The 25,435-nt window shown below is 41.1% G+C and overlaps 1 protein-coding gene across 2 annotated transcripts in view; it reads right to left on the minus strand.

Annotated features, from left to right (window-relative positions):
* The window catches only part of SPTB (spectrin beta, erythrocytic), a 175,543-nt gene that overhangs the window by 84,660 nt on the left and 65,448 nt on the right, over positions 1 to 25,435 (minus strand). For both annotated transcript variants that reach the window (XM_043983695.1, XM_043983696.1), the window contains exons 3-13: positions 18,625 to 18,776; positions 15,154 to 15,327; positions 12,869 to 12,960; positions 12,362 to 12,442; positions 11,837 to 11,952; positions 11,227 to 11,339; positions 10,158 to 10,345; positions 6,731 to 6,848; positions 5,892 to 6,050; positions 3,048 to 3,350; positions 1,673 to 1,823 (exon numbers count right to left, since the gene is read on the minus strand). In XM_043983695.1, the coding sequence (XP_043839630.1) occupies positions 1,673 to 1,823; positions 3,048 to 3,350; positions 5,892 to 6,050; positions 6,731 to 6,848; positions 10,158 to 10,345; positions 11,227 to 11,339; positions 11,837 to 11,952; positions 12,362 to 12,442; positions 12,869 to 12,960; positions 15,154 to 15,327; positions 18,625 to 18,776 (1,647 nt within the window). The remainder of the gene's footprint in view (positions 1 to 1,672; positions 1,824 to 3,047; positions 3,351 to 5,891; positions 6,051 to 6,730; positions 6,849 to 10,157; positions 10,346 to 11,226; positions 11,340 to 11,836; positions 11,953 to 12,361; positions 12,443 to 12,868; positions 12,961 to 15,153; positions 15,328 to 18,624; positions 18,777 to 25,435) is intronic.

Below are 25,435 nucleotides of genomic sequence, written 5' to 3' on the forward strand. Positions count from 1 at the left end.
TGACCATAATAATTCACAATTCCACAGCACTTCAGAGTTTTCAAAGCATTTTCCATATAATACAGTGAGGCAGACAATACAAGTATTATCTCTGTTACCAAGTATGAAACTGGGGCCTGGGGTGGGGGTGTGGGTGTGGGGGGGAGCTAGGTGGTACAGTAGATTAAGTACCAGCCCTGGATTCAGGAGGACCTAAGTTCAAATCCAGCCTCAGACACTTGACATGTACTAGCTAAGTGACCTTGGGCAAATCACTTAACTCTCACTGCCCCGCAAAACAAACAAACAAACAAACCTAAAAAATAAAAAAAAAAGAAACTGAGGCAAAGAAGAAATAAATGACTTGTCCAGAGTTACACGGATATTAAGTGTCAGAGCTAGGATGCGCTTGGGTCTCTTGATTAGCATAAACCCACCTAATCAGGCTATAGGTCAGGTTTCAGCATGCTAGAGGCCTGGAGGAAAGTGAAGTTGCTTTTGAAACAAATTTTAATGTTGTATCTTGGGATAGGCGGGGAAAACTAAAAGATGGAACCCTCTAAGCTTTGGAGACTCAGGTCTGGGGCTAGGTCGCCCACAATGGTAGATAAAAGGGTGAAAATTCATCTCAACCCACTCTATCCTGTTACTCTATGATTTACAAGTCATCCAGCCATAGGCTAGGGTATGAGGGCCTACCTTGCTTGGGCATCTTGCCACTCTACTGACACTTATGTGCCCTGTCCTTCTTGCTCTGGGAACAATAATCAAATCAGTACTGTCACTGCTACTAGAAATAGTAGAAAGAATACTAGCAAATCCTGCCTCTGACCTTTAATACCCACATAACCTCTTGACTTCTCCATACTTCAATTTCCTCATCTATAGAATGAAGGGTATGGGCTAGATGTCCTCTGAGATCCCTTCTAGTTTTGTCTCCATGGTATGACCCCAGGGTCACAATCCCCATGACCCTGTAGGCCCAAACACTCCTCTCTGGCCATCATTCCCCTCTAGGTTTTCTTTCCCCTTTGAGGCTGAGGACCATCCCACTTTTGTATCTGTATCTCCAGGGCTGGCACATAGTAGGTGCCTAATAATTGCTTGTTAAATGATTTACTGAAGAGCTCACAGTAGGGCTCTGTTTTATTGGTGGGAGAGCCTTTCTCCAGATGTATTCACGCCTTCCATTTGTTTTCAAATAAATTTTGAGATACTTTATTAACTCTTTAGGAACATAGTAGGATGTTCCCTTTATAGGATTGACATCCAAGAGCCTTTCATTCTATTCTCTGATCCACATTTTGTCAACCACCTACTATGCACAAGGCACCATGCCAAACCCTGGAGGAGATACAAAGACAAAATCTCATTGCTACTTGACCTCAAGGAATTTATAATTCTCATCTTGTGATTTATATGTATGATCTTAACTAAGTGAAAGGGTAAGGATTTTCTGGTATTTGCAAATCCCATTTCCACCCCTTTTCTTGATGGTAGCTGCCTGACCTCTAAAGACATTTGTTCCCTCAGCCCTCAAGCACCTTTCATGGAACCTCAATAGATGAAGGCAAAAAGAAACTGAGCTTTGGGCCCTAAGGGAATGTGCTGTGGGCTTTACTGTTAGGAGAACTTCACTGTAGGGAAAGAAAGGTAGAATCTTGCAGCCAAGAGAAAGTATCCTTTGCCCAACCTTTCCCATCTGTGAACTGTAGAGCAGCTGATGTGATTGCTTTCACTTTATCCCCATGGATGGCAATATCAGCCTCCATCAGCTTGTGCTTCTGAAGAAGGTCCTCTACCTCCAACAAGTGCTTCCCAAATTCAGAGGACAGGAGGTGAACCTAAGCAAAAGAGAGAGTGAAAAGTGAGGATAGCTGTACCTCTACAGGTGAAAGAAAGGATATGAGAGGCCATTCTGGAGAAAGTATTCAGCAGCACTTAGATCTGTATGGCCAAGACGAATTTATTTTAAAAAGCTAAACCTGTGATTTCATTGGTATAGTGAGGAATGCATCTTCTAGTCCTAGAGAATTATCTGGGGCACCGAGAGAGGTTACATGAGTGACTTGCTACTGGTCACACACCCAGTGTGTGTCAGTTGCAAGATATGATCTCACTTCTTTCTGATGCCCAGGCCAGCTCTCTCTCCTCACTTAACCACATTGACTGATTGTGAAGATATGACTAGAAGTACCCTTCTACCTGTTGCATGGGACCAAAGGACATGGGAGCAGGTAAAGTTTAGTAGAACAGAGAATGGGGGATTGTGGGCAGCCCTTTATATTGTACAGAGATTGGCATTGTCTTGCTATAGCCTGGTGGTGGTTATTCAGGCTGCAAACATTCAGGTTCTTGGTCTTTTTCTCTTTTAGACAGATACCTCACTGTTCATTAACACTAACATTAAGAGGTAAGCCACATAGATAAATGTATTTTTTGTTTGTTTGTTTGTTTTGCAGGGTAATGAGGGTTAAGTGACTTGCCCAGGGTCATACAGCTAGTGTCAAGTGTCTGAGGCCGAATTTGAACTCAGGTCCTCCTGAATTCAGGGCCAGTGCTTTATCCACCACACCACCTAGCTGCCCCACACATAGGTAAATGTAAATCAATTTGTCTACTCCTTAACTGTTGGGTCAGGGGAGGGAGTGGAGAAAAGTTTGTCTGAAAGAAGTAGAAGCTATAGGACCTCAGAGATTGTCTAGTCCAACCCTTGCCCAGATCACGAATCCTTATCTTTGCCATGCATGTCTATTTAGACTATTTTAAGTCAGTTATGCAGATCATGGGTAGAGTCCAGGTTAACCATAGGTAGGGACAGACAGGGACTGTGCCTTCATTTCCCTATCCTGAGCCAGGGAAATTGACAATCATTCTCTGCCTCCTAACCTTGGGCAGGAAGGACCGGGAGTCTGATGTGTTTACAAAAGGGTTTATGATTCCTGGATGAAAGGAGTCAAAGAAGCATAAATTAACAGTAAAGTTGTTATCCTCGACCCCAGGAACTCAGTGACAGGGCAAAGCTGCTAGGTGTTGGTAATGGAGAAGAAGGGCCCAAGAGGCCAGACCTTGATCTCATCTATCCAGTCGATGCTGTGAAGCATATCTTGGAAGAGCTTCTGCAGTGTCAGGGTCATCTCTAGCCTCTGGCGCCGAGATTGCAGCAGATCCAGCAAATAGGACCACATACGCAGGATGTTGTCCTTTCTGGCCTTGATGCGCTTCAAGTCATGATAGTTCTCCTGCTCCAGCTCCTGGGCCAGATCTTCCAGGGCTTTCACCCTCTCCTCATAAGCAGCGGTATCTGTCTCGATGGCTTCATGCTTCTTCTTTGCTGCTTCCACAGCTGCTAGGTCATAACCAAAGTTATCCTGCCCCAACAAGGAGAGAACACAAGAGATTCTCAGTCTACTCTGCATATTCAGTTAGATGATTCAGACCCACTCAAACACCCACCCACATACAGATACAACAAGGCCATCATCGGAAATGGGCCAGTTGGCCAGTGGGCCATTGGAATGAAACCTTTAGGTTCATTCAAATAATAATTTCTGATATTAGCAGAGTACTGTCAAAGTTTACAAAGTACCTTTCATTTATTTAGGTCCTACTTCAAGGCTCTAGGGTAGGTATTGCAATAATTATTATTCCCATTTGACAGATGAGGAAACTAGGGCTCAGAAGAGTAGAATAATTTGTCCAGGGTCATAAAGCTACTATTAGTGAGAGACAGGATTTGAAGCTAGGTCTCAACTCCAATCCCAGCATTCTGCCTTCTCCTAAGTACTTCTAGCTCTGACTCCAAACGATCATAGGTTTAGAGGTAGAAGGTACCTTGGAGCTCGGGCGATCTAAACCCCTCATTTTGCAGATGAAGAAATTGAGGTCGCACAAGTAATATCAGAGGAAGGATCTGAATCCAAGCTGACTCCTAATTCAATCTCTTTTCTTTGCACCACATTGCCAGATGAGCTTGAGTGGGAACTAGCTCTGCTCTTTTCGTTTTCTAACTCCAAGCCAAGTTCTGAAAGTCTGAGCAACTCACAAGTACTTTCTAAGGGGCCTTGTTATTTAGTCTATGATGCTTAAGTAACTTCACATTGGCAAGCTTGGCCCTTAATAGTTTTTCCCCCCAAATTCTAGGTATGGGCAGAGCAAACAGCCCATCTGTCTACTGTCTGGTTTCCACATATAGGAATTTACATTTGCAAATGTAAATACATAAATATTCTTCCAGAATGCTTGTTTTCTAGGCTGAATTTAACTTAATTTCAATCTACATGTTAGAGGGGAAGAGAGATTCTCTCTGGGGGTTGGGGGGCAGGCCCTGTGGTCAATTTCAGATTAGATAAACATGTCAAAATCCTGGCTTCCAAAGTCTTCTATGCTTGGAGCAAGTATGAAGAACCAGCAAAAAACCACATTGCTCTTTCTCTCTAATACACACAAACACAAATACAAGTAACCAACCATGTGTATGTCCTAGAACTATTATCTACAGCCAAATCAGACCCTAAGTTTAGCTGAGGATAACAGCCTATATAAACCAACTTTGATGAAGCTTTCTGGAAATGAGGCTTAACATCTATAATCTGTTTATCTCCCACAGGGCTCCTTAAAGATAAGAGATAAGAATTTTTGGTCACTTCCAATTTAGGCTGAACCTGAAAAGAATATAAAATGAGACAAACCAGAAACACTGATCTGCAGGTATTTTCATAGGAAGAAAAGGCTTAGTAGAGATTTAGAAAGGCAAGGGTTAAGAGCTAATATGTTAAAAGAGGGCATAAAGAAAGGTTGTGTTTATACTGAAATCTTTGTAGTAGCACTTTTTGTGGTAGCAAAGAAGTGGAAAAAAACTAGATGGCCACTCACTGATTAAGAAATGGCTAAACAAACCATGGTATATGATTTTTTTTTGTTTTTTTGTTTTTGTTTTTGTGAGGCAATTGGGGTTAAGTGACTTGCCCAGGGTCACACAGCCAGTAAGTGTTAACTGTCTGAGGCCAGATTTGAACTCAGGTACTCCTGACTCCAGGGCCGGTGCTCTATCCACTGTGCCATCTAGCTGCCCCATGGTATATGATTGTAATGGAATATTACTATACCATAAGAAACAATGAACACGAAGAATTCAGAAAACTATCAGCAGTCATATCAACTGATACAAGCGAAATAAGTAGAATCAAGAAAAACACATACACAATGACACAATAATGTAAATGGAAAACAGCAAAAACAAAATAAAACAAAAACATGAAACTAAATGTCTTATTTTTAAATGAATGGACAGAGAAGACAATGCAGCTCCCTCTGTTCTTTGCAGAGTTGGGGGATTATTGGTGTAGAACACTACATATACTCTCAGACTCAGTCAGGGTTTTATCTCATTTTGCTAAACTGCTTTTATCCTTTTTTCCTGCAAGAAACTTGCTGGGGAGGGGATGGAGAAAAGATATATCCAGAAAAGGTAATGTAAACACAAAGATATAAATAAAGATTTTAAAGGCACTAATATTTAAGCATACTGCCCAGCAGCTAGATTTTCCCATATCATGTCCCCATCCTTCAGACGTAGTAAAAGGTAACAAAAACATCAAGAGGGTTACAATGCAGCATAAAACAGAAGGACTTCTGAAGCAAGCCAGACAGGATGGTGAAGAGATGACAGGCTTGCTCATGGGCTCCAGAAGCAATAGCAGTGGAAGGTCTTCCAAAGAAAATCTGGATGGTCTACACCTTTAACACTCACTTCAGTCATCCGTCTTTGAGATGCTAGGGACAGAGAGATGTTGTCCATCAAATCTACTGTGTTGCCCTAGCACCACAGCTCTGGTGTCAGCTCACCTCCCCAGAGGTTGACTAATATGGACCTTTCTCTGCCAGGAACCTGAGAGTCACTAAAACATTACCTGGGCGACTAGACGCTGGTTCTCACTGAGCCACGTCTCCCTCATTGCAGCCTTGCGATCAAAGCGCCGGGCCAGCTGCTCTAATTTCTCTTGCCGAATGAGTTCATTCCTCAGGGCCAGCTCCCGTCTATATTCAGCTTCCTCCAGGCTTTCCCAGGCCTGCAGATAGGAACAGGTCCAGCATTAAGAAAAGTGGAATGTACTGGGAGGGTGGGGGTAGAAGCAAGTATTTCAGTGAATAAATGAGGATAGGCTTGTAATATAATAGCATCTTTTGCCCCACACATCCAGGTGACCAAATTTTATGAAAATAATTTTTTTCTCTGATCCTTCACTGCAGCATCAAAAGCCTGGCCTTTACTTATATTAGACACTTATTAGGATTTCTGGGGTTTTAAAAATCTATTTTCTCTCCCATCAGAATGTGAGCTCCTTGAAGCAAAGGGATGTATTTTTGCTTTTCTTTGTATCCCCTGCACTTAGCACAGAGTCTCATATTTAGCAAGTACTTAATAAGTACTTGGCTGATTTCTGTAACACAAAAAGAGAAATAGCTAATAATATTATCTGCAAAGGTCCATGACATCTTGTCTTATTGATGGCAACCAATGAAACTGATGCCCAGAAATGCATTCTGTAGATCAGGATACCTACTGGACTGACTTGATGGATGGTGAATGGATTTTGACTGATCATTGCCAAAATAACCTGAAGGTGGAATCAGTAACACTAAAGAAGATGGTTTAATCTACCCAGTCTGGTATTGACCAATTCCCTATACCAATATCTGGAACCCAATTAACCGCCCTGGCAAAGCATAATGGAAAAGGCAGCTATACCCGGTTGATGTCAGACACAAGTTTCCCTTCATGTGGTGTGTACACTTTCTGATTGTTGGCCCTCATCCTGGACTGGATAGTGAAAAGTAGGACTTCCAGATTCCCCTTCTCTTGAAATCTAAATGAGAACAGAGGGAGAAAAATTAGTCTTCAGATCTCCAAAGTAAAATCTCCTACTCAAACTAAACATGTTATCCCAGTGACAAAGTTTGGAAACCACACCTAATTTCCCTTAGAAGCTAGAGAGGCAGGACATGAAGTAGGAAACAATGATTTATAGTCCTGTTTGACTGTCAAAATACCTGTGGATATCTACCAGCCAAAAGAAAATGAAGCTTGTATCATTATAATATAGATTAGAGGAAATAGCCACCATCATCTGAGCACTTGTCTCTCACTAGCTTCCACAGGGAATAACTAACTAGAGTATTTTCTAAAAACCTTTGACCATGTGATATTGCACTAATCAATACCAAGCAATGCCTCAGCCATTCTGCATAGAGCAGAAGTTTTCTGGTAAGCTCTTCAGTCAATTCTTCCATTTGGTAAGTCAATAAAAACACTAACAAGGCATTATCCTCATAAAGACATGCTGCCCTAAAAGCCATTTTCAAAAATCTGTAGGACTATAACAAGTCTAAGTTCACAGCAAGTCCCAAAGTCTTTTTAAAAATTAGTGTTAGGGGCAGTTAGGTGGCACAGTGGATAAAGCACCGACCCTGGATTCAGAAGGACCTGAGTTCAAATATGACCTCAGATACTTACTAGCTGTGTGACCCTGGGCAAGTCACTTAACTGTCATTGCCTCACCCCCAAAAAAATTAGTGCTAAAAAGAAAAGCAACGGGGCAGTTAGGTGGCACAATGGATAAAGCACTGGCCCTGGATTCAGGAGGACCTGAGTTCAAATCTGGCCTCAGACACTTACCACTTATTAGCTGTGTGACCCTGGGCAAGTCACTTAACTCCAATTGCCTCTCCAAAAAAAAAAAAAAAAAGAAAAGCAACAACCAGGTTGGCTCTTTGAAGGCATATAGGTGTCAGAAAGGGGAGCTAGAAATAGGCTATATAGACTGAACCCCCAGATCATATCTCTAGCCACATAGTCACAGTTTCACTCCCAATTCTGCAAATTTCTATGAAACCTTATGCATTTCAAGGATATCTTCAATTCACCCTAAAAATAACAGAAGAGGAAAACAATTTATCCTATAACATCAATATTGTAAAAATGAACAATTCTGATCAGTGAAATAATCAACCATGATTCCAGGAGATTGATGAAGAGCATTGCCCACCTCATGACAGAGGGATGATGGACTGATATCCAGAATGAGAAGCTCATTTTGGGATATGGCCAGTGTGGGAATTTGCATGCTTGACTCTGCTAATATGATCTAAGGCTAGTATGCAGAATGAGAAAGTGACTTTGGGATATGATCAGTATGGGAATTTACATGTTTAACTCAGCTAATATGACACAATCTTCTGTATTTCTTTCTTTCAAATAAGATATTTGTATAATGCTTAGCACAGTGTACAGGACACAGTAGGTGCTTAATAAATGCTTATTCCCTTCCTTTTTTCTTTCATTGAGTAGAGGGAGGTGAAAGGGAGAAAAATGTTTAATAATTGAAAAAATATCAAAAATAAGATAACAGAAGAGTCTGATACAATATTCTTTAGCTTCTTCAAGAACTTTTGATATGATGTTTGGGGGATCAGTCCTACAGTGGGGTCTCTAACCCACTAAACACCCAGCAATTCTTAGTCCTCATAAGGGCTTTTGCTAGAGCCTTGGCCCTGAAACATTGTCTCCATAGCCAAGAGATAACATCCCTGTGCACAATACCTAGCACTCTCACAAGGGATGATGTCTGTACTGAATTTAGGACCTTAAAAGTGGGTCAGTGTCAGAAAAGAAATCAGATACTTGTTTATAGGTACATTCTAGACTCCATGTCTCACCTTTCCTTGTTTAAGAGCCATGAATGGAGAGTTTAGGAAGACAGAAGGCAGGGGGAGGAGCAGGTGTAATTGATGAGTGATGAAATCCACTTCTAGAGAGTTGGGCAGTCTTACTGGCAGATAAGCAAGTCCATACTCTGAGTATATGTATGTGTGTGTGTACAAGCGTGCATGTGCATGGAAGTATGGAATAAGCATTTATGAAGTACCTGCTATATGCCAGGCACTGTGCTAAGTGCTTTACAAATATCATGTCATTTGGTCCTCACAACAAATCTAATAGGCAGGTACTATAATAGTAATAGCAACAACAACTAACATTTTTATACAAAGCAGTAGAAAAGTAGTGTCATTTCTATAAACACCTCTTATTCTCCTACTATTTATGAATGCCATTAGTATATACCAAGAGCTAGGGGAAGAAATGCCCCAAACTCTCCCCTCTTCCAAACTTCCCTATTTCTTTGAGGGACACAACTATCCTTCCAGTTACTCAGGCATACAAGTGCAGTGATCTTGGACTCTTCTCTCTCTTTCACCCCCATATCCAATCTGTTGTTCAATCTTAAAGAGTCTACCCATACAATATTTCATATGTCACACCACTTATACAACCACCAGTCTTGTCCACACCCTCATGACCTCTCACCTGGTCTACTGAAATAGCCTCATAATTGATCTGTAGCCTCTCTTCTCTCCAATCTATCCTCCACACAGCTGCCAAATTGAGATTCCTAAAGCAGAGGTCTGATCATGTTATTGCTAAATAATCTAAATATCACCTAGGATCAAATAAAACTCCTCTATTTGGCTTTTAAAGCCTTTCATAACCTGCTTCCAGTCTAACCTTTCCAGGCATATTACACAATACTCTCCTTCACACACTCTATATTCTGGCCCAATCGGCTTGTTGGTTGCTAACCATTTATGGGACTGTACCGTCTCCATGCCATTGCACCAGCTGTCTATCATGCCTGGAACATGCTTCCTTCTTACCTCCACCTCTCAGAATCAATGTCACTTTCTACAGGAAGCCTATTCTGATCAGCTACTATTCCCACCCTTATTTCACATATATTTTACATTTAATTTTCTATGACCATGTTACTTTCTCCCCTATTGAATGTAAGCTGCTTGAAAACAGAGACTTATTTCTTTTTTTTGCCTTTGTAGCCTCAGCTCCTGGCATATAGTAAGTGCTTAATAAATGCTCATTGAAAGAATAAATGTATACATTCCTGGTTAACTCGAAAAAATGTTTTGTCTGTGCAGTTATTTTTATTTTTATTTTTTTTAGTGAGGCAAATGGGGTTAAGTGACTTGCCGAGGGTCACACAGCTAGTAAGTGTGTGTTAAGTGTCTGAGGCCGGATTTGAACTCAGGTACTCCTGACTCCAGGGCCGGTGCTCTATCCACTGTGCCACCTAGCTGCCCCCTGTCTGTGCAGTTATGACCCTTACTTGGGTGGCTTCTCCACAGTACGGTAGGTGCTGAAAGATTGCAACTGCTGCTGTAACCCACTCAGGGAATTAGCAAATTTGCGGCTGTTGAGGACAGTAATAGTCTGCTCAATCCAGGTAAGCAGATCAGAGGCCAGCCCACTGTATTTTTCAATCATCTTCTCAGTCTCAATGGCATGGTCAATCACCTGGCAATTATAAACAGCATCGACATTAGCATTTTTATTATTATTATTGATGATGATGATATTAATGATGACACCATTCATGGCGATCACAATCAAGGAATCCTTTGTAAGGGTTTACCTCCTTTTAGGCAGATTATGTACCAAGCTACTAGAGTGAACCCATTTCTCTACTGGGTTGCATGCATTTAGCTCATTCCTCCTGCCTGGAGCAAGGAAAGTAAATGAAAGCCAGATAGGTCTTGCTTCATTTTCACTGACACAATCAGAAAAAAACTCAAGTCTGTCAGTATCCAGAAGGAAGTAACTCTTGGGAAAAACACACATGTGGCTCACCAGCAGAAAACAGAAGTCATGGCACAGACTGTCTACACAATGCCTAACACACCACTGGGGCCGAAGAGCCAGAAAACCACAAGAAAAAGAAAATACAATTCAGAATGCTAGAGGAATGGGGCAGATCAGTAAACAATGTGATTCTCTTAGAATTTGGCTCTCCATGGTACAAAGGGACCCAGAGCTGCAGACAACGATGTCTTTTAGGACAAGATGTGAAACTGAGAGATTTCTGCTTTGGGGTCTTGTCAGTGTAGCTGTGGATGGGTTTGGCAAAGGTGGCAACAGTCTACACCAGCACCGCAGACAAGCCATCTTCAGTCATGAGCCTCTGCTGGTGCATCACAGCTGGAGCCCAGGCAAAGCATGTCCCGCAAAGGGAATACGTTCTGTTCAATTCTGTGACAACCCTAGGCTCATCCCCAATGATGTAAAGGAGTGGAAGTCACAGAAATTCCTAGACTTTTAATTGGGTTTGTCCCCAGTGCGAGTCCAATAAGAAGGGGAAGAAGAAGATGACTGGCTAGAGTTTTCTGTCTGGTCCATACCTTGCCAACACGCTTGCCCTCCACAGCCAGCACCTTCATCTTGGAGAAATAATGGTAAAATGCCACCACATAGGTAATGATGGATTTCTCATCAGGATTCTCTGTGAAGACATCTGCAAGAAGAAAGTGACCGGCTTTCTTATAGCAATTAGTCATTCAATTTGAGGGAAACACTAGAAGCCAAGGAAAAACTCAGGCTTATTATTAGGTATTCATCCTGAAAGTCACCTTACTCCACTAGCACAGAGCTCACTATAATTCTGGATCACAGAATCACAGAATCAACAACAGGCTCCAAGGAAACATCATCATCCCCGTAGCTTATTTCATGGTACTCACAATAGATTGTGGGCAACTTTACTGCTTCCACAGTCTCAGTCCCCCTCAAGAAACCCACCTTATTCTTCAACTTCCAAAGTGGTAAGAATTGAACTGTCTCCTCCCCTGAAGCAAATGAATCTATAGCCAGACTATCTTCTGCACCCCATCCCCAGTTGATTTTTTACCTAGTGAAAATATTTCTGGTTATAACTCTGGGTCTACCTATTTGATGCAATGAAGGAATTGGTCTGGAAATAGGATAGAGGTTGGGGGAATATATCTAGTTTACCTTCTGGGTCAAGGAGTGGGATGATGCCCAGTTGCCTTTCTGCCACATCAAATGCATGTTCCAGGTTGTGCCGGGCATTGGAGTCCTTCAGCTTCTCAAAGTCAATCAGATCTGGCCTGGGAATGAAGCCAGAATATTAAAAATGAGATCATTATAGCATCTGCATCTCACAGGGAAGCTATAGCTTGGGATTAAGCCTGCCCACAGAATGAGACAGATCTTGGGACTGATAAAAGGAAACAGCATGAAAGGGAAAATAGATGCTACAAGAAAGATGGAGAAGGGATGCGTTGGGAAAAATGAACAGAGCAAGAGGGAGCAACAATGAGATTAGGAAAGGGAAGAAATAGGGCAGAGGGTGTGATAGGCATTTTAAGAAAAGGGAAGCACTAAAAAATTTAAAATAACTAATTCCTAATGCATAAAATTCACAAGAATTTCAAACAATAACTTGTGTGTGAAATGCAAGGCTCCAATACACCCCAATTAATTAAATATCTCCACAGGATCCCAGAGACCTCTTACCGATGCTTGTGAATCAAGGCATTGAAAGCCAGACCATCCTTCCAGCTGGAGGTAAAATTGGTGACATTGACGTGGGGGTAACTGTATCCAAAAGAAACATTTTTAAAAGAGAGAAATGAGCTTTGTTGGACTTTCAAATGTGTATGTGTATGAAATTTGAGAACCATTACATATTTTAAAGAATGACTTTATCTCCCTTCCCAATCATCCTCAATAGCAGACAGCAATCAGTTAAACCATTCCAAGGATGTTCCCTACTCAAAGGACCAGGGACTAAATGACTCATGTGCTTTTTCATTAAAAGAAAGACCAGACCATTTTGATGAAGAACCCTGTAATTCATGACTGAATGCAATATTCAAGGATAGATTTTGCACCAATTCCTTTTAGGCTGTGTTTGTTTGGGGTAATAGAGTTTATGGGTCCACTTGTGATTTGGGGAGAGCAAAGCAGCAGTGGTGGTGGTGGGTGTGAGATAAGTCAGTGGCTGGCATTTACAGAACATACCCTGACGTCTTCATTTGACACCAAAGCAGGAGTGCATCCTTAGCAGAGCGAGTCTCCTGACCTTCTTGAGTTTGAACAACTATGTCTTGGATCTGGCAATGGAAAGAATAAAATAAGAAAGGACTCTTTCAATGTTTCTTGATTTCTCTCTCCTCCTGGAACTCTGATGTACAGTAGAAGTTGCCTGACCTGTATAAATACCGACCAAAAGCAGGACAGAAATAACAACCCACCTCCAAGTGATTACCAATGCCTCTCTTTGGTAATGGGACAGGGAAGTTTTCCTTGCATAAGACTGAGCCTTTCATCAACTTAAGAATTTGAAAGGGATGCTGAGAACTAATTGGGACAGAAGTCACTACACTTCATCTATGGAGGGACAAAGCCACTTCACAGAGGAAAGTCACTATCTGGGTGGACTGTGTTTTAACTATTAATCCTGTTTCCTTTTCACTTTCCCTAAGTATAGTGTTATTTTGTGTATCTCAGCCATCCACAGAGAGTGAAATCAGATCAGTCAGCAGTCTAAGTTCCTGGTCTGATGGGCTCTCTGAATTAAAACCAAACAGTTATTTCTATTCTTCCCTTAACCTTTAAAACATGCCCCAATACTTTCACTTTCCCTCACCCAAAAGGAGCTCATTCCCTCCCAGAGACTATCAAACTTGAACTGCTCAGGATTAGACAGTCAACCCAGTGGCTTGAAGGTTCTGTCTTGTTACTCCTTCCAAAATTCCCTTATGCCTACTGTGGCTCTAGAATTTCAGGATGAGATAGGAAAAAAACCTGAATGAAAGAAAGAAAGAACAAGTCTTTCCAACAACCTATAACATTGCTAGTATTGTTTCCATCCCCACTCAAAAGAGTGAGCGGTTGCCAATATGGCTTTAGTGATCTGGTTCTATTTTCAGGTCACTCAGCTAGCCAGTCCCCAATTTCACTGTGCTAGTATGGACTTTCAATAATAATAATAATAACAAATTTATTATAATAAACAGTATGTTATATCACAAAGAACTTTAAATATATTATCTCATTTGATCCTTACATCATAAGAGTAGATGGTGCCAGTATCATTATACTCATTTTATAGATAAGAGAACCAAGATCAAGGAGAAAGATTAAGTAATTTGCCTGAGGTTAAACATCTTATATATGTTGGAACTGGAACTCAAACTCATGTCTACTGATATCCTAGTAATCTTTCCAGAGGATAAATTGATAAATAATTTTTTAAATGAATGTATGCTTATAGTTAACTATAAGCATACATTCATTTAAAAAAATTTTTGTTGTTGTTCACTCATTTTCAGTCGTGGCCAACTCTTTGTGACCCCATTTGTGGTTTTCTTGGCAAAGATATTAAAGTAGTTTGCCATTTCCTTCTCCAGCTCATTTTACAGACAAAGAAACTGAGGCAAACAGGGTTAAGTGACTTGCCCAGGGTCACAGAGCTAGTAAGCATCTGAGGCCAGATTTAAATTCAGATCTTTCTGGCTCTAGGCCCATTGTTCTATCCACTGCACCATTTAGCTACCCTATAGTAGAACACCATTTAACTGTCCTATGGTGGATAAAGAGCTGGTCTTGAAGTCAAAATCTAGGTTCAAGTCCTGTCTCTGATGTCATACTATGTGACCTTGAACAGTCATTTAACCTTTCAGGTGCCCCCAGATGACTTTCTAAGACTATAAAGGGGCAGGACAGTTGCTGATTTGCATTGGTAGAATACACTTCTTCACCAGCATGTGCCTTGTTGTTCAGTTGTGTCCACCTCTTAATGACCTCATGGACTTCTCTATGGGGTTTTCTTGGCAAACATAATGAAGTGATTTGCCATTTCCTTCTCCAGTATGTCCCCATTTTAGAGACGATGAACTGAGGTAAATAGGGGTTAAGTGGCTTGTCCAAGGTTACATAGCTAATAAGTGACTGAGGCCAGATTTGAACTCAGATCTTCCTGACTCCAGGCCCAGTGTTCTATCCACCACACCACCTAGGTGTCCCTAGGATATCCCTACTTAAATGAAATTATAGGCCTGGGGGCGGATAGGTAGCACAGTGGATAAAGCACTGGCCCTGGATTCAGGAGGACCTGAGTTCAAATCTGGCCTCAGACACTTGACACTTACTAGCTGTGTGACCCTGGGCTAGTCACTTAACCCTCATTGCCCGGCAAAAAAAAAAAAAAAAATTCCAGGCCTGGATAAATGTTCTATGAACTGTTACTCTTTCTAACCCAGTTAAACAAGTTGAACCTCCCTTTTCCACTCCCAAAACCGTACCTGGAAGCGAAGAATTATGGTCCAGATGAGGCCCAGGACCAGGCGATGGTTGCCGTCCACAATGTCGTGAGAACCCATGTTTTCCAGATGGACTCGCTGCTCCTTGAGAAACTGCAAGGCTTTGTCAACATTCTCCAGGCAGTGAATCCGCATCTTCCCTTTTGTAGGCTTTGGCTGGGAGGAGACAGAGACAACAACAAAATAAGAGCAGCAGTGAACAAAGAAGCAAAGCATATACTTTTACAAGCAACTCTAGCATTAGGAAAGCAAAACAGTTTGGCTGATCTTAATGAACCACCTTACAAACTAAATATATATTATTCTGTCCACAGAATTGCCAAAATTCCTACCCTTTTTCTTTAACAACATTCAGGGTTCTTCTTGCTTCACTCATTCGAAGCTGTATTGTTTGGGTGGTTTATACGTTTCCTGGGGTCTAGTCCTAGCTTCCTACACTTGATGATGAAGAACAAGGTGGTTCTTTCTTATATTGGAAATGGTGAGATCTATGCCAATCAACAACCTTCTCATCCCCACCTCCAATGCTCCCCAGTATGGCTCTACCATAAGGGATGATTAATATGTGAAGGGAAGTCTCAAGAGAAATCTCCACCAGCTACAAATCTCAGTGGCATTGGCTAATAAGAAATGATTCAACTCAATAAGTATTTATTAAACATCTACTATATATCAAATATTATAGTAGTGTGAGATTTAAAATTGGATATTAGATCATAAATCTCCCCTACTTAACCCTTCCCTTAATTTATCTCCCAGACTAGTAAATGGAAGAAGCTTCTGGTTTTCTAGATAGAGCCTTTATTGTATATAAGGTGTTGTTGATTAGAAGGATAGGAAAATAGAAATACAGTACAAATCGTCTTAAATCTAGGCTTAGTCTATATTCCTTATAAAAACTCACCAAACCGATTTAGGCCACCTTTGGAGTGAGTCAGACCGTCTGTGCCGCGCCGCCAGGAGTCCCGCCAAGCCGGCAAAAAAAGGCTACTCCCGTTCTCCCCACCCCGGAAGTCAAAAAACCCGGCAGGCAGTCTGACATGCGCAGCAGGCGGACTGTACCCGGCAGGCAGTCTGACATGCGCAGCAGGCGGACTGTACCCGGCAGGCAGTCTGACATGCGCAGCAGGCGGACTGTTCATCTCCTCCCCCAAAGGGTGGTCCTTGAAAAACTGGCGTCTTTCAGTTATCCTAACCGACTGTTAAAAACTTTCATATTTTACCACATTTCCCCCCTTTGCTTCCTCAAGAAATGGAATGTTTCCTTGAGGAACAACAGGGGGGACTGTAACGATTGGAATAACGCCACCTGCTGGATACTTACTGTAGAAGAGTTCTGCCCATGAAGGGAAGGTCTTTGAGGGCAAGACCAGGAGTCAGGAAGTGACGCGGGCTAGTGGGAGGAGGAAGGAAGAGACTGGCGCTGACTCTCGCTCTCTTTCCTGGGGACGCTGGTGGAGAAGGGAGCTAGAAATGTGCTCTCCCTTTAATAGATAGGAATCTAGGCCTTTCTCTCTCTTTACCAAATTCTTATTCTCCTTAATAAATGCTTAAAAGTCTAACTCTTGCTAAAGTTTATAATTTATTGGCGACCACTCATTAGATATTTTAGACAGACTAGCTAGAATTTTAGCCTTAACAGTAGGCACTGGGAATATAACCCCCACCCCCCAAAAAATAGTGCCTGCCCTCAAGGAGCTTACATTCTAATCTCTCAGGATCACAAACTAAAGAATAGTTAGTGTTGACTCCAAGGGAGGCTTTATATCAGTTCTGCAAGACAAGGAATCCTACCTGGAAAAAAGGATGTGAGGAAGAATGATCTAACAAGGGGAAGAAGGACACAAAAATGTCATACACACATTCCCATTTTGTATTTGATTCAATTCAACTCAATTAAAACATCTGTTGTTTATTAACTGCTTGCAAAGTACAATACAATAAAGAACTTTTGAATAAGTGGAGCAAAGTCTGGATAAAATATCTATAAATACCTAGAACAGATTGAAAATTGGGAGCCTTTTCTGTTGCTTTTAATGTACTTGACTTGATTTATCACAAAAAACCCAACAACTACAAGTCATGGAAAACAGATTTCTTTTGCCATTAAAAATATATACATGTAGGGGCAGCTAGGTGGCGTAGTGGATAGAGCACCAGCCTTGGAGTCAGGAAGACCTGAGTTCAAATCCAGCCTCAGACACTTGACATTTACTCGCTGTGTGACCCTGGGCAAGTCACTTAACCCCAATTGCCTCCCCCCCAAAAAATGTATGTGTACAGACAGTAATATCCCTTTCTCTTACCCCACTGTGTGCTCTAGCAGGAAGTCTACGGATATTACTCCTAGGCACAGTTCTGAGTGTCATTTATTAGTCTGACACTACCCATGGGCAATTCTCTCAACCTCTGACTCACTTTCCACATCTATGCTTGAAATACTCACATCATAGGATCCATAGGATCACAAGTTTAGATCTGGAAGGGTCTTTAGAGGCCATCTAGCCCCATCTCTTCCCTTTAGATGGAAAAACTTGACCCAGGGAGATTAAGTGACTTACTCCAAGTCAACACAGGCTGATGGAATTAGAGGCTTTTGTTACAAAGGTAAAAGTGTTTTGTAAGTCTTAAAGTGCTTTATAAATGGGACCTCTTATTATTTATTCACTCCATTTTACAGATGGGAAACCGAGGCACATTATGATCTAGTTGCCCAAGGTCATAAAATAAGTCAGTGAAAATATTTTACAACAGACCTAGAATGGCTGTTACAACCTCAAAATATTGGATTATCAACACAATTGGGTGATATTATTGCTGACAGCTTCCAAAAAGTTTCAATTCCCAAACCCAAGAAGAGGAACAATAATCTCAAAATGTCTAGTGGAATTTCACAATGCCAAATCAATAGCCTGTTCACATGGTGGTCAAAGGCAAGCTGATATTAGGAAAGCAAAAAGATCCTAGCTAGGTCTCAAGTAAAAAAAAAGTCAATCTAAGAGATCTATGATCTGGCACTTTGTCCTGTTGAGTGAAGGAAAGTGACCAGAACAAGAAGACAGGAGAAGAGAGAGTGAGGTCATTATAATAATAACTAGCTTTTATATAGTGCTTTAAGGTTAGCAAAGTACTTTATAAAGGTGAATTCATTTTATCCTCACAACATTCCTGGGAAGTAAGTACTATTATTATCCATTGCACCACCTAGCTGCCCCTTAAAATGAAGCCAATAATAAGAGATTCAGTCAGTATATTAAATATTTCTAAGTATGGTGAAGGACTTCTTCAATAATGTTTCCCTTTTTGCCCTGGTTTTGGAGTAATTTCCAAGAAAAAAGATGGGTGACTTTCTTAAGGTCATGATGACTTGAGAAAACACATTTTAAAAAAGCCAATTCTTTCAGACAAGCAAACTCGATGAAAGAAAGATGTGGCAAATCTGGGGAGCCTTACCAGCATCTCTCCTGAGAGGACTTCCAGAAGTTTGATGAGCATCCTTCCATCCCGAAGATCCTTGTAGAGGTCAGCAATCCGGCAGGACACACGTGCCAGGTGTGAATTCACCCATTTCGTGAAAGTCTTCTTCTGCACAACTTCCCGCTCGTCTACAAAAGGAGAAGAATTCCAGGTAATCACAAGGCTGTTGAGCATCAATTGGACCAGCCATAAAAGGTGTGTGCCATGTCTAGAACCTACTTTAAGCAAACAGAGGCTCATATATCATTAGCACCAAGATAGTGAAGCTATTAGTTTCTTGACTATACAAGGTTGGTTCCTAGGTACCATATCACAAATAGAAATCCAACCACTCAGTTGCTTTTGAGTCTATACACCAGTGCTCAGAACTGCTGTACCAAAGCGAACAGATTCCTTCAGTCTCCAAATGTTGTTTCCTCTAGATTCCTTTAGTCTCTTTCCTCTAGCTTTCTTTTCTCCTGGGAATTCAGTAAGCATAATACCCTCAGTGCTTAAGCAATTGACTGTCTGGACTGATTTTTTAAAAGCTAACAGAGATGAAGGGTAAAAGAAGCTTTAGTCCTCATTGGTACTGGATTATACATTACAAAGAATTAAGTCAGTCCCCATGATGATAAAGAAAACAACTTCCTTGGGCAGGGAGCAACCTGTTAATTTCTCGACTCTATTCATTCTTTGGCAACTATGGCTTTATTTTCTAGAATATACCATGGAGTAGGGCCAAGAGGGAGTTGAAGGAGATGAGAAAGAATCCCTTAGGACAAAGATGTGATTTCATGCGGGGATTCTGTGGATTCTAACAAAGAATGAAGCAGATAATAGACTTTTGGATGGCTGGCTCAGTCTGAAGAGAAAAGGAAGGGAAGCAGAATGGGAGAGAGAAGAAAGGAGAATGATAAGGAAAGGAAGAGGGGAAGGGGGATGGAAGAAGATAAGCAGAAAAGAGAAAGAAAAGAGTTGGAAAAGGAAGAGGGATAAGACAACAAAAGAGAGGGAAAAAAATACCCTGTGACAACTGACTTCTGTGTAAATGGATTTGATGATGACTCAGGCCTCCAAAAGATGTGACAAGTGTGGCTTGGTCCACTGGGAAATGACCTCAGGAGGATTACAATTGTTGCAGAGCTGTCTCTCTGGAGTGGCCACGCCAGAACCACTTCAAGGGCATGACTCAGATGTCTCTGCTGGCTCATGATAGTGAGCTTCCTTCTACTCCCAGTTAGTTGGGTGCTTGAAACTTATACCTTCTCACTCTAAACATAAGGTAGAAACTTATACCCTCTCATTCTAAGCATGAGGGAGAAAAAAGGAGAAATGGGGTTCACCATACTAACCTTAAATGCCCACAAAAGAAACACATTAACCAGTATCTTGACTTAAATTCTTTAGCCCCACGTGAATTTCAGACAAGATTCTGTTATTCTTTGCAAAATACACTGATTATCTAGTCAACCTGGTTTTAAATAAAGGGCTTTATAGCACTTTAGGAATCTCAGATAATTTGCTTAAAAACCTGATGTGTTCATGGGGGTGGGGAGAGGTAGGGGTGGTGAAGCTCAGTAGGACCACTCAGCTTTTCCTAGGAAGGAGATTGCTTGCCCCCTTCCCCCTAAAGAGATAAACTTCATTTGCTGCCCCACAGTCCAACACTGTAAAGGTTAAGCAGAATAACCAAATGGTAGAGAAAAGAACTTCAGCCAGCTTGTCTCCTTTTCCTCTTTCCATAGTGAGGGACTCCTGCCTAACACTGCACTGCAAAGGGCTCTTTTTATTTCACAACTAATGCAGAATAAGGAAATTTAGGGGCAGCTAGGCAGCGCAGTGGCAGCACTGGCCCTGGATTCAGGAGGACCTGAGTTCAAATCCAGCCTCAGACACTTGACACTTACTAGCTGTGTGACCCTGGGCAAGTCATTTAACCCCAATAGCCTCACCAAAACAAAAACAAAAAACAACCAAACCCAAACAGAATAAGGAAATTTATCCTGAAATTTTAGCTTAGAGATCTAGATTTAATCTTCAGTCACTGGGCTAATATAATTTAGAGACAACCTAAGCATTAAGTATCACAACTTGCCCTCTGTTCAGTATTATTTTCAACAGATGAATGAATTCCTTAAGTATCCGAAAGCATGAACCTATGGATTTAAAATGGGTAGTTTCCTGATTCTGGGTCTTAAGAATCTCCCTATGGAAGACATGGGCAAGCATTGCTCAGGAGAAGAAAGGAGAGTAGGTTGGTGATCTATAACAGGGCTTCTTAAACTTTTTCCACTCATGGCCCTTTTTCACCCAAGAAATTTTTACTCAATCCCAGGGTATAGAAAGCAGGGATACATAACCTTTTACTGTTGCCAAATTTTTCCTGGCCCTGACATTCAGTTACACAACCCCATATGGGGTTGGGACCCATACTTTAAGAAGCTAGGGTCTACACCATAGATTCTCAAAGTATAATCTCAGGACCCCCCAGGGGTTCCTGAGACCCTTTCAGGAGGTCCACAGTGACCAAACTATTTTCATATTAATACTAACACATTATATGCCTATTAAAATACTCTCCCTTTTCCTACTACATATATGTATGAAGAAAGATTTTCTTCATATACTTCAAACAAAACAACATATCACAACAGATTGAATCCAAAAGCTTATATAAGAATTCAGCTGTCTTCAATTAAGCCAGACATTAAAGAGATTTGCAGAAATATGTAAATCAATGCCACTATTCTCATCAAATGTTTTCAGTTTTGGAAAATACAGTTATTTTTCTGAAAAAAAAGGTGTTATTTATTTTTACATGTAATAGATGTATTGTTATTTTTAAATGAATTAACATTTTAAAATTTTATCAGTTTTCATTTCAAATGTCATAAATACTAAGAGATATAAGCCATAAAAGCAGAAGTCCTTTGGATTCCTCAATACTTTTTTTTTTAAGTGAGGCAATTGGGGTTAAGTGACTTGCCCAGGGTCACAGAGCTAGTAAGTGTTAAGTGTCTGAGGCCATATTTGAACTCAGGTCCTCCTGACTCCAGGGCCGGTGCTCCATCCACTGCACCATCTAGCTGCCCCTAATACTTTTTTAAAGTGTAGAGAAAATATTTATAGCTGCTCTTTTTGTGGTGGCAAGGAATTGGAAATTGAGGGGTTTCCCATCAATTGGGGAATGGCTGAACAAGTTGTGGTATATGAATGTAATGGAATACTATTGTGCTGTAAGAAACGATGTGCAGGTGGATTTCAGAGAAACCTGGAAGGACTTAAATGACCTGATGCTGAGTGAGATGAGCAGAACCAGGAGAACATTGTACACAGTATCAACAACATTATATGTTGATCAACTGTGATAGACTTGATTCTTCTCAGCAATACTATGATCCAAGATTATTCCAAAGGACTCATGATGGAAAATGCTCTCCAAATCCGGGGGAAAAAAAAACCAACTGTGGAATATATATGCAGATTGAACCACAGTATTTCTATTGTTTTTTTGTTTTTCTTTTTTGAGGTTTTTCCTTTTTGCTCTGATTCATCTTTCACAGCATGACTAATGCTGTGAAATATGTTTGATGTGATTGTACATATATAACCTATATCAGATTGCTTGCTGACTTGGGGAAGGGGGAGGGAGGGAGAAAAATTTGAAACTAGAAATCTTACAAAAACAAATGTTGAAAACTATCTCTACATGTAACTGGAAAATAATAAAATACTTTTATGGGGGAAAAAAAGAATGTACAGCGGTCCTAAGACCAAAAAGTTTTAGAACCACTGAGCTACAGTGATGGAAATAGTTCCTAATGAGGTCCCAGATCCACTGATACATGTTTCTTAATTGCCAGAAAATATTTCAAAGTATGGGGGATTTTGAGTAATTTTGCCCCAGCTATTTCAAGAGAAAAGCAGTTAAGTCAGGGAAGGGAAGCAGAACTCCCCAGAGGCTAACTGTCCTACAGAAGGGAAGGTCCCAGAATAGGGATTAATTTCCATTAGCTCTTTCTCTCTGGCGGAGCTTTGCAGCTCACTCAGCATATTTGTTCTAGAGCCCATCCTGAGGCTTTCAAGTGGAATTCTGAGCTGGTGAAGCAATGCCAGATGAAAGCCTGAGGCCCTGTTCTTGTACACAGGATGTACCCATGGGAGAGACTGGAAAAAGAGGTTAACATTGGCAACAGCTACAGCAGCATACCTGGGCTTGTCCTCAGTGGGTCCTGGCCTGTGCTACTGTGACATATAATCCCTGGCTTCTCTACTGAGAGATCCTATAAGGAGGATCAGCTTGGGTGAAGGTGCAGAAGGTGATATTTTCTTTTTCTGAGGCTAGATCATGCCAGTGACTACTAGAAGGAAACGAATTCTGGACAGTAACACTTGACCCATAAGCTTGTATACTAAAAACAAAAGCTTTTTTCCATTTTCTATTGCTTGTACTGCCACTGACTTCACTATCCCTTATAAACTAAGTCCACATCTAATTTTTAACTCACTTTTATTTCCTACCAGCCTGTGGTCATCATTTTTTTACCCCAACCAAAGATTTTTCTGTCTCCCCTCCCCTTCCACATATTAGAATCTGTGCTTGTGCTTTTGGTCTAAGCAATATCTGCTCTTCACCTTCTTTCAAAGGTTTGATTTTAAATCAAAAGAGCAGGTCAGGGGCAGCTAGGTGGTGCAGTGGATAGAGCACCGGCCCTGGAGTCAGGAGTACCTGGGTTCAAATCCGGCCTCAGACACTTAACACTTACTAGCTGTGTGACCCTGGGCAAGTCACTTAACCCCAATTGCCTCACTAAAAAAAAAAAAAAAAGAGCAGGTCAATAAATACTATCAAACACCATGGATTCTCCTCCTTCCTGTGTGACCACTCCTTCTTAGTCTTCCTTGCTACATTATCATCCAGATTATATCTCTTAACTTTGGGGCTATCTCAGCCCTGTCTGGGGCCTGCCCTCCTCTCTCTCTTCCTTTATCTTCTCCCTCATTTCATCAGCTCCCATGGGTTGAATTATCATCTCTATACAAATGACTCCCAGTTCTACATATCCAGCTGCAGTCTCCCTCCTGAGCTCCAGTCCTGTATATGCGATAGGATATCTTATAGGCAACTCAAACACATGTCCAAAACAAAATTTATGATCTTTCCCTTTTCTAAACTCCCCTACTTCTGCTGAGGATACCATCTACCCTTCTAGTCTTCTAGGTTTGAAATCCTAGCATTCCCTCATTTTTTGACTCACCAATGCTCCATATATACAATGAGTTGTCAAAGCTTGTCTCCACAGCATCTTTTACATCTTTACCTTTTTCACTGCTCACACAGCCATGATGTTCAGGGTCCTGTATCGTCATCATTGAGCAAAGTGCCTAGTAAGTAGGTGCTTACTGAATGCTGACTAATTGACAATAGGTACCAGTCACTGTGCTGGGTGTTGTGGGGCATGGAAAATAATACAACACAGTCTTTGCCCTCCAAGGGGCTTATAATCCACTTTGGGACACAAAATTAAAAAGCAATGAAAATGAAATAGTAAAGCAAGAGAGAGAGAGAGAGAGAGAGAGAGAGAGAGAGAGAGAGAGAGAGAGAGAGAGAGAGAGAGAGAGAGAGAGAAATGATAGTCTAAGCTAACAATATAAAAGATGCCTTAAAGTAGTTCTCTCACCTTAATCCACAATGGTCCCTAGTCAGTTAAACCAGGAACCTCCCAACTGTCAGCAATCAAATCTAACCTAGCCTATAGAGAATTTTGAAGTTGATAAGGATTTACCTTTATCATCTCAGCTTCTTAGTTTTGTGTCTTTTTTCCCCACCTCCCATGAGCCCCTTATAAATTCCCAGAGATACAAAGACTCCTCACCTTCGCATATCTAAACCATCCTTAAGAATGGAATAAAAACTCATTCACACTAAGGCAGATGTGATGGAAAACATTTTCAATTTTTATCCTTGCCAGAAATATCTACATTTTTAACACAGTTTTAAGCCTTTAAAGCTGAAGAGGTAAAGCCTGGCAGAATTCTAGCATCCAGTAGTACCAGAAGGAACCTATTTTGGAAGCACAGAAAACTTCAGTAATCTAGGAAATCATTGGTCTTAGCCAACCTATACCTCTAGAGTACTCTACCAGTTCATAAAGTTGGTTTCCTTCCCTTCCTTTTGACGATCTGAAAGACTGAAAATGTATGAGAGTATGGGTGTAACTCATTCAGTTCTCAGCTTTCTACTGCCGTTTCTTCTCTTCACATCTGGAAGAGAAGCTTTTGGTAAACCTGAATATGATATATTAGAATTTTCAGGAACATCTATCCAACTCCAGTGGCACAGTAATGCCTAATATAAGGGGTAGGCACCCAGTGGATGCTCTAACAAGTGTTGTTGTACCGTCATTTCCATTTCAGTCATATCCAACTCTTTATGACCCATTAGGGGTTTTCTGGGCAGAAATCCTGGAGTGGTTTGCCATTTTCTTCTCCGGCTCATTTTACAGATGAGGAAACTAAGGCAAACAGGGTTAAGTGACTTGCCCAGGGTCACATAGCTAGTAAGTGTCAGGGGCAGATTGGAACTCAGGAAGATGTCTTCATGACTCCAGGTCTGCAGCTTTAAGGTTAAGTTTAAGGCAAGACAGTGAATGGGCAGCTCAGTGGCACAGAGGATAGAGCACTGGTCCTCAAGTGAGGAAGACTCATCTTCCTGAGTTCAAATCTGGTCTTTAAATACTTACTAGCTGTGCTACCCTAGTCAAGTCACTTAACCCTGTTTCCCTTAGTTTTCTCATCTGTAAAA

Source organism: Dromiciops gliroides, chromosome 2 (assembly GCF_019393635.1).
Source record: "Dromiciops gliroides isolate mDroGli1 chromosome 2, mDroGli1.pri, whole genome shotgun sequence".
Classification (NCBI taxonomy): Eukaryota; Metazoa; Chordata; class Mammalia; order Microbiotheria; family Microbiotheriidae; genus Dromiciops; species Dromiciops gliroides.